An 11455-nucleotide genomic window follows, 5' to 3' on the forward strand; every position below is an offset into this window, starting at 1 on the left:
TTCAAACATCATAATTTAATTCTAGTTCAGCTACAGCACAGTCTAAACATCAACGTCACTGGTTCATGCAACATCTACAGTAAAACAGGCCTCAGGCCCCATGTGACCCTCAGAGTGGCGCCACGCGGAGGCCCGGGCGCAGCTGATCAGCCTACTCCTACCACGAGAGAACACGGACACTTCGTACCATCGTCACTACCAAAGAAACATTTAAATTATCCTCCGCTCCTCAAAACACACGAAACATTGGACTCCATTTCCGGAATGGCATCTGAAAATCAATCAATGCAGTAATTATAATAACAACCTGTACACGTCAGCTGCACCGCGTCACTTAGAAAAAACAGCATTTTGGTTTTTTAGGTGCGTCTCATCAAAACAAATACCAAAAAATACCAGCAACGTTTTTAACCCTGTGAGACGCCGACATCAGCTGTGAGTACTTGAAAAGACCAGAGAGGGCGCCGGTGGTCCCTGATAATCCTGCAGTCCCAGTGCAGAGCGCCCCCTGGAGCATTAAGGCGATACAACATATGTCAAAGGAAAACAGAAGAACAAGGGCAGCAGCAGCGCTTCAAAGGACCTGGAGCACAGACTGAAACTGCGACATGCTGCAACACAGAAGCACTCAGAGACGAGCTGAAGGATGCCCGGAGGTAAAAAAAAACAAACAACATCCGGGAAAACAAGGGAAATAAAAAATCATAACAAAATAGAAATTCAAATAACAAAAATAAAACGTATCATACAGTGGCCTGAATTCACAATTTAAACGTTTACATCAGGATTCAAGTAAAAAATCTGTTTAAACTCAGCAGACTCAGGATGAGGCATCACTGTGGACACGGACGGGGACATCCAGGCAGAAAGGACAGCGTCAGCACGCGTCCCACAGGGCGGAAAGAAAAGACACGGTCTGAGGACGGTCCAGAGTGAGCATACAATCAGATAAATTAGGTTTCCTGCTGGAGGATCCACAGTGTTCCAGAGTCTGAGAGGACGCCTCCGTGTCGCCTGAAGGGAACCGAAAACATGGAGGATGATCCTAAAAATAAGGCCCCTTCAGAAATGACTTAAAAAAAGAGGGAACGTAAAGAGGCACCCAAAAGTCCAGATATCAAAACTGCAGTCTGTCCGAGTGGTACGAAAAACCTTATAAAACACGGGAGCAAAAGAGAAGAGCAGCTACATCATCCTGGAGGACGTTCCTGACGGGAAGTGGCCGAGGTGCTGCTTCTGTCTGCGCCCTCGCTTCGTCTTGTTGCACCTCCTGCAGGACAGCAGAGGAAGTACATGTCAGCAAGCAGGCCAGCAGGAGTGTGTGTGTGTGTGTGTGTGTGAGCACCTGGTGAAGCACATGACCACGGCTACGATGACGGCGATCTGGACAGCTCCTATGATGGCAGCGATGAGGACGTAGTGCAGCTTCTGCCCGCTGGGCACCACGTACAGGATGTTGAAGTCCAGCAGCTGGTCGCACTGAGTGCCGCCATACGCCGCCTCACACCTGACACACAAACAGGCCGTTTCTCTGATTATTGAAGGTCATGTGACTGTTATTATTTTCAAAGCTTTGATCTGACGATGCATTCAGGGACCCTCAGAATCTCTGACCCCTCCACCTGCCCCAGCTCCCCTCAGCCTCAGCTCTCACCTGCAGGTGGGCAGGTTCTGTCTCATCTCACACAGGCCGTGCTCACAGAACTGGGCATAGTCCTCAGGACAGGGGGCGGAGCTATCCACAAAGCCCTCCCCCTCGCCGGACTTGGGCACAGCTGGAGACAGAAGAAGCAAAGGCTGGATTATGATTGGCTGTCAGGGACAGACGCAGAGTCGGCAGACAGAGTCTCACCGTAGATGTCGGGCTTGTTCTTCAGGCCGTCATCCTTCCTGCTTTTGTCTGAAACCACAGAAGAAGAAAAACATTTGATGAATTTGAGGCTCTCGGATGTTAAAATTTCACGTGAGTCATCAAAGATCAGTGATTCGTTCAAAATGATCAGCTCCTGCTGTCATTAATGATGACATCATCACTGAACACTCCTGCAGCAGCGTCCTTTGAATCCTTTTCACTGCAGACAGTTCTTATTAAATCATCTTCAGCACAGGCTGAGATTTACCACCACAGCCCCGGGACAAACGTGTCCTCTTTAACGGAGTGTGTGTTAATGTGACCGAGCAGTGGACACACACACACACACACACACACTCCGCTGCTTCAGGGCGCTGCTTCATCAGCTCCGACGATGGCCCGACTCTGTAACGTGTCTCATCTTTGATCAACTGAACTTTTTCTCGCTCACACACTTTAAACTGTTTAAACGCTGATGTTTAGATCGGATCAGAAAGAAGCTGCTGCTTCCACACTGTGACACACTGTAATCTCAGTGTTTGTATAAGGTGTAGATTAGTTCAGATTAAACTGTGTGACCAGATCTTTGTCTTCTCCTGCTGTGATCGGATGATGTCCAGCAGGTGGCGCTCCTTCTCACTGCTGTTTACTGTGACTAAAATCCAGAGGACAGAGAACAAAGACCGTGTTCCACCAGTTTGTTCAGTCAGCTGTGCTAATCCTGAGTGTGTGTGTGTGTAGTCAGTGAAGGTCCCCACAGTTATAGAAGAATACGTGTGTGTTCAGATTGGGGTCAGGGCATCATTTAATATAAATGAACTAAAAACCTTCCTCCTCCTCCTCCTCCTCCTCTCTGACTCCGTCCTCTGACCTCCTTTCTCATCCTCCATCTTTCTGTCTTCCTCCTCTTCCTCCCCTTCCCCCTTTGTGTTCTGCACTGTTGTGATTGATTTGTCGGTCTGTCACCTGACGTGTCGCGGCTCACTGTTGTGTGTTCTTGTTACCTTGGCAACGGCCCACATGCTTGATGTCGATCTTGAGCTGCTTGAGGCAGGACGCCTCTCGGACGTGGCACGGAGTGTCGTAGGTGATGCCGTCGCTGCCGCACACCGGGTTGTCGTTGTGGCCATTACACACAATGTTACACATGCAGCTGGACACACAACACACACAGTCAGTCTCTGTCATCACAATGAAGCCTCTCAGTGTGTGTGTGTGTGTGTGTGTGTACTCACAGCATGTCCTCGGAGTCTTCATCACACTCAGCTCCAAACTTGCAGTTTCCACATTTGGACACCTTTTTCCCATGACCGGAGCCCTCGTCATCTGCACACACACACACACACACACACACACATCAACACGTCTCCGCCGCGTCTGCTTGTGACGTTGTAACATTGTTTAAACCTCTCTTTGGTGAGGTTGAAGCCGTTTACCTCCGTCTCCAGATCCTGAGCCGGCGTCTGTCAGACAGAGAGGGTCGGATGTCAGTAGGCTTCAGTTCGTAACTGTTGTTAAAGGTGTGTGTAACGTGTGTGTGTGTTACCGTGGTAACATGGTCCCTCTGACATGATGGTGATGGCCCTCTGCTTCTTGCAGGCGGCTCTCCTCAGGAAACACTCGTTCTGGTACGTGTCTCCGTTGGAGCCGCACACGGGGACATACTTCTTATTGCACTAAGGCAAAAACACATTTGACTCAAATATCACTCAGACTACAAACGCTGCTTCTGACATTAATGACATCTGAGAAATATCTGATTTTCTCAGATTTGAGAAAAAATTTAAAATGTTAATGGGTGAACAATGGGTAAACATTTGTTTTGTACATTTGTAAATTACTTCCAGATTTCTCAAATTTCCATCAGTGTGAGGAAGAGGAGTCACTGACAGAGCAGGGACAGGGGCTGGAGTCTCTGTCTCCACAAACACTCCCCTTTGGTCCAGCTTTGGATCCAGACCTCATGATCCCCGAAAAAAAAAACAGGAAGAAACAGGCTGCAGGCAGGAGAGAGGTGCATTATGGGAGTGCTGGTGTGACTCACATGGAACTGGCAGACACACTTGATGTCGGCTCCGTTCTCGCGGCAGGTTCCTCCGAAGCGACACGTCCCGGCGTCGCACACGCGCAGGTCGCTCTTCTTGTCCGACAGATCTGAGAACACAAACACATCTCTGATGACTGACAGCGTGACAGTCGGTTCACCTCGGAGGGTTAAAAAGTCCTCATGATGTCTGAACCTCTGCGTGAACACACCGACATCAAGCTAACGTTTAACCTGAGCTGATGCTCTCGTGTTTTTTTAGGGTTTCAGCAGTGGCCCGTTTCCATGGTTACAGCACAAAGTGGAACTGCTGACAGAAAATTCGGCTAAGTGTCAGAGTGAAGCTTTGCACACTGTAAACAAACAGAACACACAAACACACAGTGACAAACACACACTATATTATCCAGGGTAGTAATTTCCCGATGGCAGCTGATTGGCTGACAACCCACAGGCAGGCCAATTAGAGCCTGTAATTACAGGGGCCACGACCTCCACCTCCTCTGTAATTAGTAAATACCTCAGTGTGCTGAGCCAGCCACATCATCCTGCTGACACACACACACACACACACAGAACCTCTGTTCCCAGGATTCTCTCTGTCTGATGTCATGAAGCTAACAGCTCTGCCTCAGACTCTGCATTGTTCACAGCGTGTTAGCCTGTTAGCATGCTAACAGGTGGAGTGTGATGTTAGCTGGTGGTGGCAGCTTTTTTAAAGCTCTTGTTTAACAGGCTGGTTTAAAAGGTGGCTGCGTTCGACCAATCAGGACCCTCGTCACTCCAGTCTGTGCAGTATGGCCCTTTAATGTGAGACCTCCATCAGCAGGTGATCTTTAATGTGAGACCTCCATCAGCAGGTGATCTTTAATGTGAGACCTCCATCAGGTGATCGGAGCACTGAGACATCCGTAAAACACACACACACAGTTTTTACTAATGTGTGGTTGCTATAGTTACTTCGGCCGGATCTGTAGCTTGTTTACAGGCAGACAGGTCTGCAGGGACGGAGTCAGGAGAGACCACACACTCCCAGAATGCACCTCCAGCACTCAAATATCCAGCTCTGCCCAAAGCTTTCCTGTCAAATGTTTTTGGACGCTGCAGACAGAGACTCCAGCAGCTGTCCATGCCCGGCACCAGCAGCCGCTGCTGTAACACACACACAGGTGTGTGTGACTCACAAACTACAACAGGAGTGCTGGACTTTGGTTTGTGGTGCTCAGCCTGAGGAGCTGAGGCCCGGCGCCCTCAGTGAGGCTTCTTTGGTTTGAAGTGTGTCACTGTGATGTAAAGTGGATTCAGGCGCTGATTAAAAGTCAGTGAACTGTGAGAGCGGCATTATCTCAGAGCGAGGCCGAGCGCAGCGCCGCCATCAGAAATCACTGGACGAGCGCGGAGCGTGTTACCGTCCTCCGAACACCAGTCAGACCTTTACACGACTCACTGAAGGGGACAGAGCTGAAGAAAGATTGACGCTCTGTGACATCATAGCGCAGCAGATCATTCTTTTTCTCGCTTTCTTGGTGGTGCCTTGAACAGCACACAGCCAGAAGTATGTGGACACAAACATCCATAACTGTCAGCACTTCCTGACAGGATGCTGATTGGTCCGAACCAAACGTGGTTCAATACGGTCTCAGAGAAGAGCAGCAATTATTTAGAGACAGACAAACAGAGGCAGAGTGGAGCCTCTTCCCAGGAGAACATCTGTGGAACAGAGCTGGCCAAAAAAACAAAGTGAGAGCTGCTGAAAATAGAAAAAGACCGACTCCATGTTTAGATCAAAGGCTGTCATCAATAATCTTTCAAAAGGACGTCACTGATCTGAAGGACCAGTTTTTACTGGGGACTATTTTCAGCAGCGGATGTGGTGAGTCTGACAGTTCTTCATCCTTTGGACCGAAGACTAATGAAATGTAGTAACCTAAATAAAGTACTGATACAGCTCATATATAATCAATAACATATTGATCACAACAAAAGACCTGCTCCTGTTACTACACAGTAATCAGTTGATTATTTGTCGGGTTTGCACCTCCATCTAATTTACAGTCTGTGACCTGAGCCAGCCAGAAACAGGAAGTGATGTCACAGACATAACTTTAAAAATCATCACATTTCTTGTGATTGGTTGTGACTGCAGTCATGTGGCCTTATGGCTTAAAACTGTCAGACTGAGCACGGTGGAGTTTCATTTCCCCCGCCGATGAACCTTTGATCTAGCTGTGGATCTATATGTCACACACACACACACAGTAATGACACATATGGATCTACACACATCTCTCATTTAACCTCGCCCTGTTTCTCCACCCTGTAATTAACCCTAAAATAGAGCCTGGTTAAAGTGAGGAGTGGTCAGCGTGCGCGCACACACACACACACACACACACACAAGTTAAAGTTAAACATCTGTTCAGTCCCCACATCACAGGTGTTCTCTGCTCTTGTTGCCATGACGATCACAGTCATATTTTGTGGGGACAGATGTCAGCCTCCATCAAATATCTCTTGATGGTCGTCATGGCAACATAAAGGTGTGTGGAGGTCAACAGCTGGGTCACGTGATGAGCTGCACTCCAATAAAAAAACAATAAATAAATCAAGACGGCCGTGACCTCTGACCTAAACACCAGCGACCCCCCCCCCCCCACCCACCAACCCTCCACCACCTTCCGGCGTGTTCAGGTGTCTCACCTGGGCAGTCGGCGGCCTTTCCCGGGCCGCAGTCCGCGCCGCTGCGGGGAAAGGAGCTTCGGACGGCGGGGAGGATCAGCAGCATCAGCAGGCAGCAGGAGCAGGAGAAGCGGCAGCCTGGAGCCATGATGGAGGACGGAGGGAAGGAGATGAATGGAGGAGGTTTCCGCACAGACACCAGGACAAATAAAGAGGACCGGATTTTCTGCAGTCTTCAGCGCACAGTCACACAAACAGCAGCTACACCCTCCGCTGCTCCATCGGACGCTTCCAGGAACTCCTCCAGGAGGAAACACGACGGCGGAGCCGCAGCACGAAGCCCGGGACAACAAAGCACAGCAGGGCCTGGGGCTTCACACACCGACCCCCACACCTCCGCCACCCCCTGAAACCAGTCTGCTCACAGCCCGGACGGAGCCTCCATCCCCCAGCCGGGAGAACCGCGGAGCAGCGCCGCGGAGAAACAGATCCGAGTGATGGTCCGGATGGACCCTCAGCAGCATCCAGGCCGGAGCGGAGCGAAGCGAGCGAGCGCCGGCTGAAGACGGACGGGTGCAGACGGTGAGACGGACCGGGACCTTTTTTGTCCTCCTGTTCTTCCAGCACGGAGTCACATCAACAAAGGCCCGGAGCACGTGACCTGCAGGAGACCACTCCTACAGAGAGAGAAAGAGAGAGAGAGAGGGGGGGGGGTTCCCAGCATGCATTGCGGGCGACCTGATCTCACAGCGGTGAACATCTGCGTCCAAATCATCCGATCAATCAAACTATCGATCACATTATAATAATAGTAAGTCCTGATACTCATCAATAAACACACTTTCAGGTGCAGGGCTCACCAGCAGGGGGCAGTATGTGCCAATAATACACACAACATTTCACACTGTGACTCCACCTGAGACAACACAGCTGATTATACATGCAGCACGCACAGATCTCCATAAAATACTTTTTCAAACCACAAATAAAAAACCATAAAGATATAAATTAAATATTCACATGACACTTACCAAAAACAATCATCATCTTATCACATAAAATTATTTCCTTAACAGAAATATAACGGTGATCAATAATAACATTTATCTGTAGTATTTTAAGAACTGAACATTGCAGTCATTATTATTATTATTACTAGTGGTAGTAGTAGTATTACTGGGCTCTTTATGTAGAATTACAGTGGTTGTGATGACAGCCTACAGCCAGCAGGGGGCGTTGCCGGCCTGTACAACAGCAGGAGAAGCAGTGAACTGTCCCTTTAACCGCAGGCTCACTCAGCGAGTACAGAAGCTCTCAGGTGACAGTACTCAATCAAAACGATGCAGTCACATGTTTATTCTCAGCACAAACATGTATGACCGTATGTCAGAGGTCATCAGCATCATCTACGGCTCAGAGTGGCACCGTGTGGGCCAGATGCTCTGATTCATTTACCTTTAAGTTCCTGTGGTTTTGTCAGTAGTGGTTTTTGGCGTATTGATCATCTCACTGTGTGGGGAACTGGCAGCTGCAGGCGCCCCCTGCAGGCCGAGGTCGATCAGGTGCCATTCAGAAAACGTCCTCAGGTTTGTCCATCCTCTCTCCTCACGGTGCTCACGGGTCGTGTTGTGTGAAGTTCTACAGTAATTGCAGAAGCACCATATTGTCAGTATTGATCGACTCATTACCGACTGATATTCAGGCTTCATACTGTGAGGCTGTCAGGCTGCTGCTGTGTAGCAGACCTGAGACAGAGAGTGGCATGAGAGAGAGCATGAAGAAGTGTAGCTCTGTTTGATGACTTGGATTCATTGGATCATGTGACCTGCTCACATCAGCCCCATGTGTCGCCAGGTGGAGGTGGACCCAGTGTCTCCTGAGAGCAGTGTGTGGAGGACTGTCATCAGCCTGACGACAGAGGAAACAGGAAGTAACAAAAGGAGTGTTCAATGAGAGCCACCACTCATTTTAGACTGAAGATATGCAGCCACAGCTCAGGGGGTACGAGTGGTTCCATCCCTGCCTCCATGTGTCCCTGTGTCCATGAGTCCATGTGTCCATGAGTCCATGTGTCCCTGTGTCCATGAGTCCATGTGTCCATGAGTCCATGTGTCCCTGTGTCCATGTGTCCCTGTGTCCCTGTGTTCATGTGTCCATGTGTTTATGTGTCTCTGTGTCCATGTGGCCCTGTGTCCATGTGTCCCTGTGTTTGTGTCCATGTGTCCCTGTGTTCATGTGTCCCTGTGTTTGTGTCCATGTGTTTATGTGTCCCTGTGTCCATGTGGCCATGTGTCCCTGTGTTTGTGTCCATGTGTCCATGTGCCCATGTGTTTATGTGTTCATGTGTCCCTGTGTTTATGTGTCCCTGTGTTCATGTGTCCACGTGTTTGTGTCCTTGTGTTTATGTGTTCATGTGTCCCTGTGTTTGTGTCCCTGTGTTCATGTGTCCCTGTGTTTTTGTCCATGTGTCCCTGTGTTCATGTGTCCCTGTTTGTGTCCATGTGTTTATGTGTCCCTGTGTTCATGTGTCCATGTGTCCCTGTGTTTATGTGTCCTTGTGTTTATGTGTTCATGTGTCCCTGTGTTTGTGTCCATGTGTCCCTGTGTCCCTGTGTTTGTGTCCATGTGTCCCTGTGTTCATGTGTCCCTGTTTGTGTCCCTGTGTTTGTGTACATGTGTCCCTGTGTTCATGTGTCCCTGTTTGTGTCCATGTGTTTATGTGTCCCTGTGTTTATATGTCCATGTGTCCATGTGTCCCTGTGTTCATGTGTCCCTGTGTTTATGTCCCTGTGTTCATTAGTCCATGTGTCCTGAAACCTTTTACCTGTACACACTCAGGAGGCAGCAGGTTGGTCCTTCAGTTAGTTTAGTTTGATGTGTGTCAGCTCCCAACACTCAGGGATCTTCAGTTGTGTTTTTGTCTGTGTGTGTGTGTCTGTGTGTGTTCGGTAAGATGATGTTTTGTACAGATTAACGTCTGATCCTCAGATTCTCTGGATCAATAAATAAAGGATGTGAGAACAGCAGCGTTCCTCTGAGCGGCTCATTTCACACTCGCTCCATAATCCTCAGACCGTCTTCATAAGCCATCAGGGCTTGTTAGTCTACTCTCCTTCCTCTTCCTCCTCTTCCTCCTCCTCCAGGCTAATCTCTTCTTAAACTGATCAACAGCAAAGTTTATCAGAACAAAGAGCAGTCGGTCATTTTACAAACACATTTATCCATTTATCATTTATGACCTCATTTTTCATACATGTGTGATTTCTGCTGGTTCAGCAGGCCTGATGTGTGTGTTCTCTGTGTGTGTTTGTTTCATGCAGGAAGCAACTAAAATAATCACATTTACTCATCTATTTTCCTTCCAAAATGTGACGAGATGACCTCATTATTTGCTTTGTCTTAATTACCACACACACAAAAACACTCTCTCTCTCTCTCTCACACACTCACCCTTCCATCATTTTCCACTGAAAGCTCTCAGTCAATTAACCAGATCCCATCTGCAAACACAGGAGACACTTAAAGCACAAGGAAAAAAATCTTGTCATGTTTAATCCTGATTGTACAGGAGGAAGGAAGGAAGGAAGGACAGAAGGAAAGAAGGGAAGGAAGGAAGGAAGGAAGGAAGGGAGGAGGGAAGGAAGGAAGGGAGGGAGGAAGGAAGGAAGGGAGGAGGGAAGGAAGGAAGGGAGGGAGGAAGGACGGAAGGACGGAAGGACGGAAGGACAGAAGGAAAGAAGGAAAGAGGGAAAGGCAGAAGGAAGGAAGTAGGGAAGGAAGGAGGAAGGAAGGAAGGTAATGAGAAAAAATGCATTCACAGATACTCAGCCAGCTCGGCCGGACAGTCAGCCGCGCCCTCCTGAGGGCCGTCTGGATGAAGCTATGACCAACAGTCAGCCATGTTGTTGGGTTACGATGTATTTTTGAAGTCCACCATCTTTGAACCTCTCAGTGTCGCCTTGTCCTGACATGTTAGCCCTGTCATGTGAACCTGTCAGATGTCCTTCTCCTCCTCCACAGTTCAAACTGGTGTTTCTGAAGAACCCGGGGGACACGTTTCCTGGATGTGGTGATGGTATGTGATATTTTCTCAGGTAGATGACACAGAAATAGCACATTGTGTGTGTGTGTGTGAGAGAGAGAGACAGAGAGAGACAGCCATGACTTGCTGTAGAAGACAAGCTGAGACACTGCAACTCTAACACTGTTGGACCAGGGCCAGGTCTCCCTGTGTGTGTGTGTGTAGCTTTTGTGTGTGTAGCAGAGCAGAGTGTGTGTCTGTCAGTGCTGTCCTTGTCCTCCATGTTCCTGAGTGTGTTTGTGGTGTAGAACCTGGAGGACCGTCCTCAGGTCTGAGCTCAGCTGTTTGTGACCTGCTGCCAGCTGTGATTAGAGACAAACCAGTGAGGACGTCCATTAAGCTGTTTATTCTGCCGCCACGCTTCGTTAGCAGGAACACAGAACACGCAGCGAGCGCAGAGCGCCGTTTAATTATGGATGCTGACCCCCTTAAACAGGCACATGTTGAACAAAGTGTTTGTGAGTCTGCAGCCGGTCGCTGTGTGTTTTCATGTCAGACTGACAAACTGAACCCTGTTTACAAAAACACAAAATTAAAGCAGAACATTCCACAAACAGGAAATAACAGCAGCAGCATTTCATCTGTCTGCAACACACGTCATGTCTTTAATGTGTGTCTGCATGTGTGAGTGTGTCTGTGAGTGCGTCTGTGTGTGTTTGTGTGTGTTTGTATGTGAGTATGTCTGAGTGTGTGTGAGTGAGTGTGTGTGTGTGTGTTTGTGTGTGTGTATGTGTGTGTTTGTGTGTGTGTTTGTGTGTGTTTGTGTGTGAGTATGTCTGAGTGTGTGTGAGTGAGTGTG

General features: G+C 48.7%; 1 protein-coding gene across 1 annotated transcript; it reads right to left on the reverse strand.

Moving 5' to 3' along the window:
- Positions 1–7226, reverse strand: LOC114453218 (tomoregulin-1-like). The gene is made up of 10 exons (XM_028432990.1): positions 6597–7226; positions 3897–4006; positions 3399–3528; positions 3289–3315; positions 3088–3178; positions 2857–3005; positions 1853–1900; positions 1655–1775; positions 1346–1507; positions 1–1270 (listed from the first exon to the last, which is right to left on the reverse strand). The coding sequence occupies exons 1-10, from the start codon at positions 6721–6723 to the stop codon at positions 1186–1188; spliced, it is 1050 nt and encodes a 349-aa protein (XP_028288791.1). The 5' UTR covers positions 6724–7226; the 3' UTR covers positions 1–1185.
- Positions 7227–11455: the final 4229 nt, after the last annotated feature.

The sequence above is a fragment of the Parambassis ranga genome, chromosome 20, assembly GCF_900634625.1.
Source record: "Parambassis ranga chromosome 20, fParRan2.1, whole genome shotgun sequence".
Classification (NCBI taxonomy): domain Eukaryota; kingdom Metazoa; phylum Chordata; class Actinopteri; family Ambassidae; genus Parambassis; species Parambassis ranga.

What these genes read in the sequence shown, in the direction of transcription:
- LOC114453218 (XM_028432990.1), bottom strand. Translation starts at nt 6,723, where the DNA reads ATGGCTCCAGGCTGCCGCTTCTCCTGCTCCTGCTGCCTGCTGATGCTG. An exon ending in GCATGTGGGCCGTTGCCAAG is followed by an intron (nt 1,901 to 2,856) that starts GTAACAAGAACA and finishes CTGTGGTTTCAG; the next exon opens with ACAAAAGCAGGAAGGATGAC. An exon ending in GAACAAGCCCGACATCTACG is followed by an intron (nt 1,776 to 1,852) that starts GTGAGACTCTGT and finishes TTCTGTCTCCAG; the next exon opens with CTGTGCCCAAGTCCGGCGAG.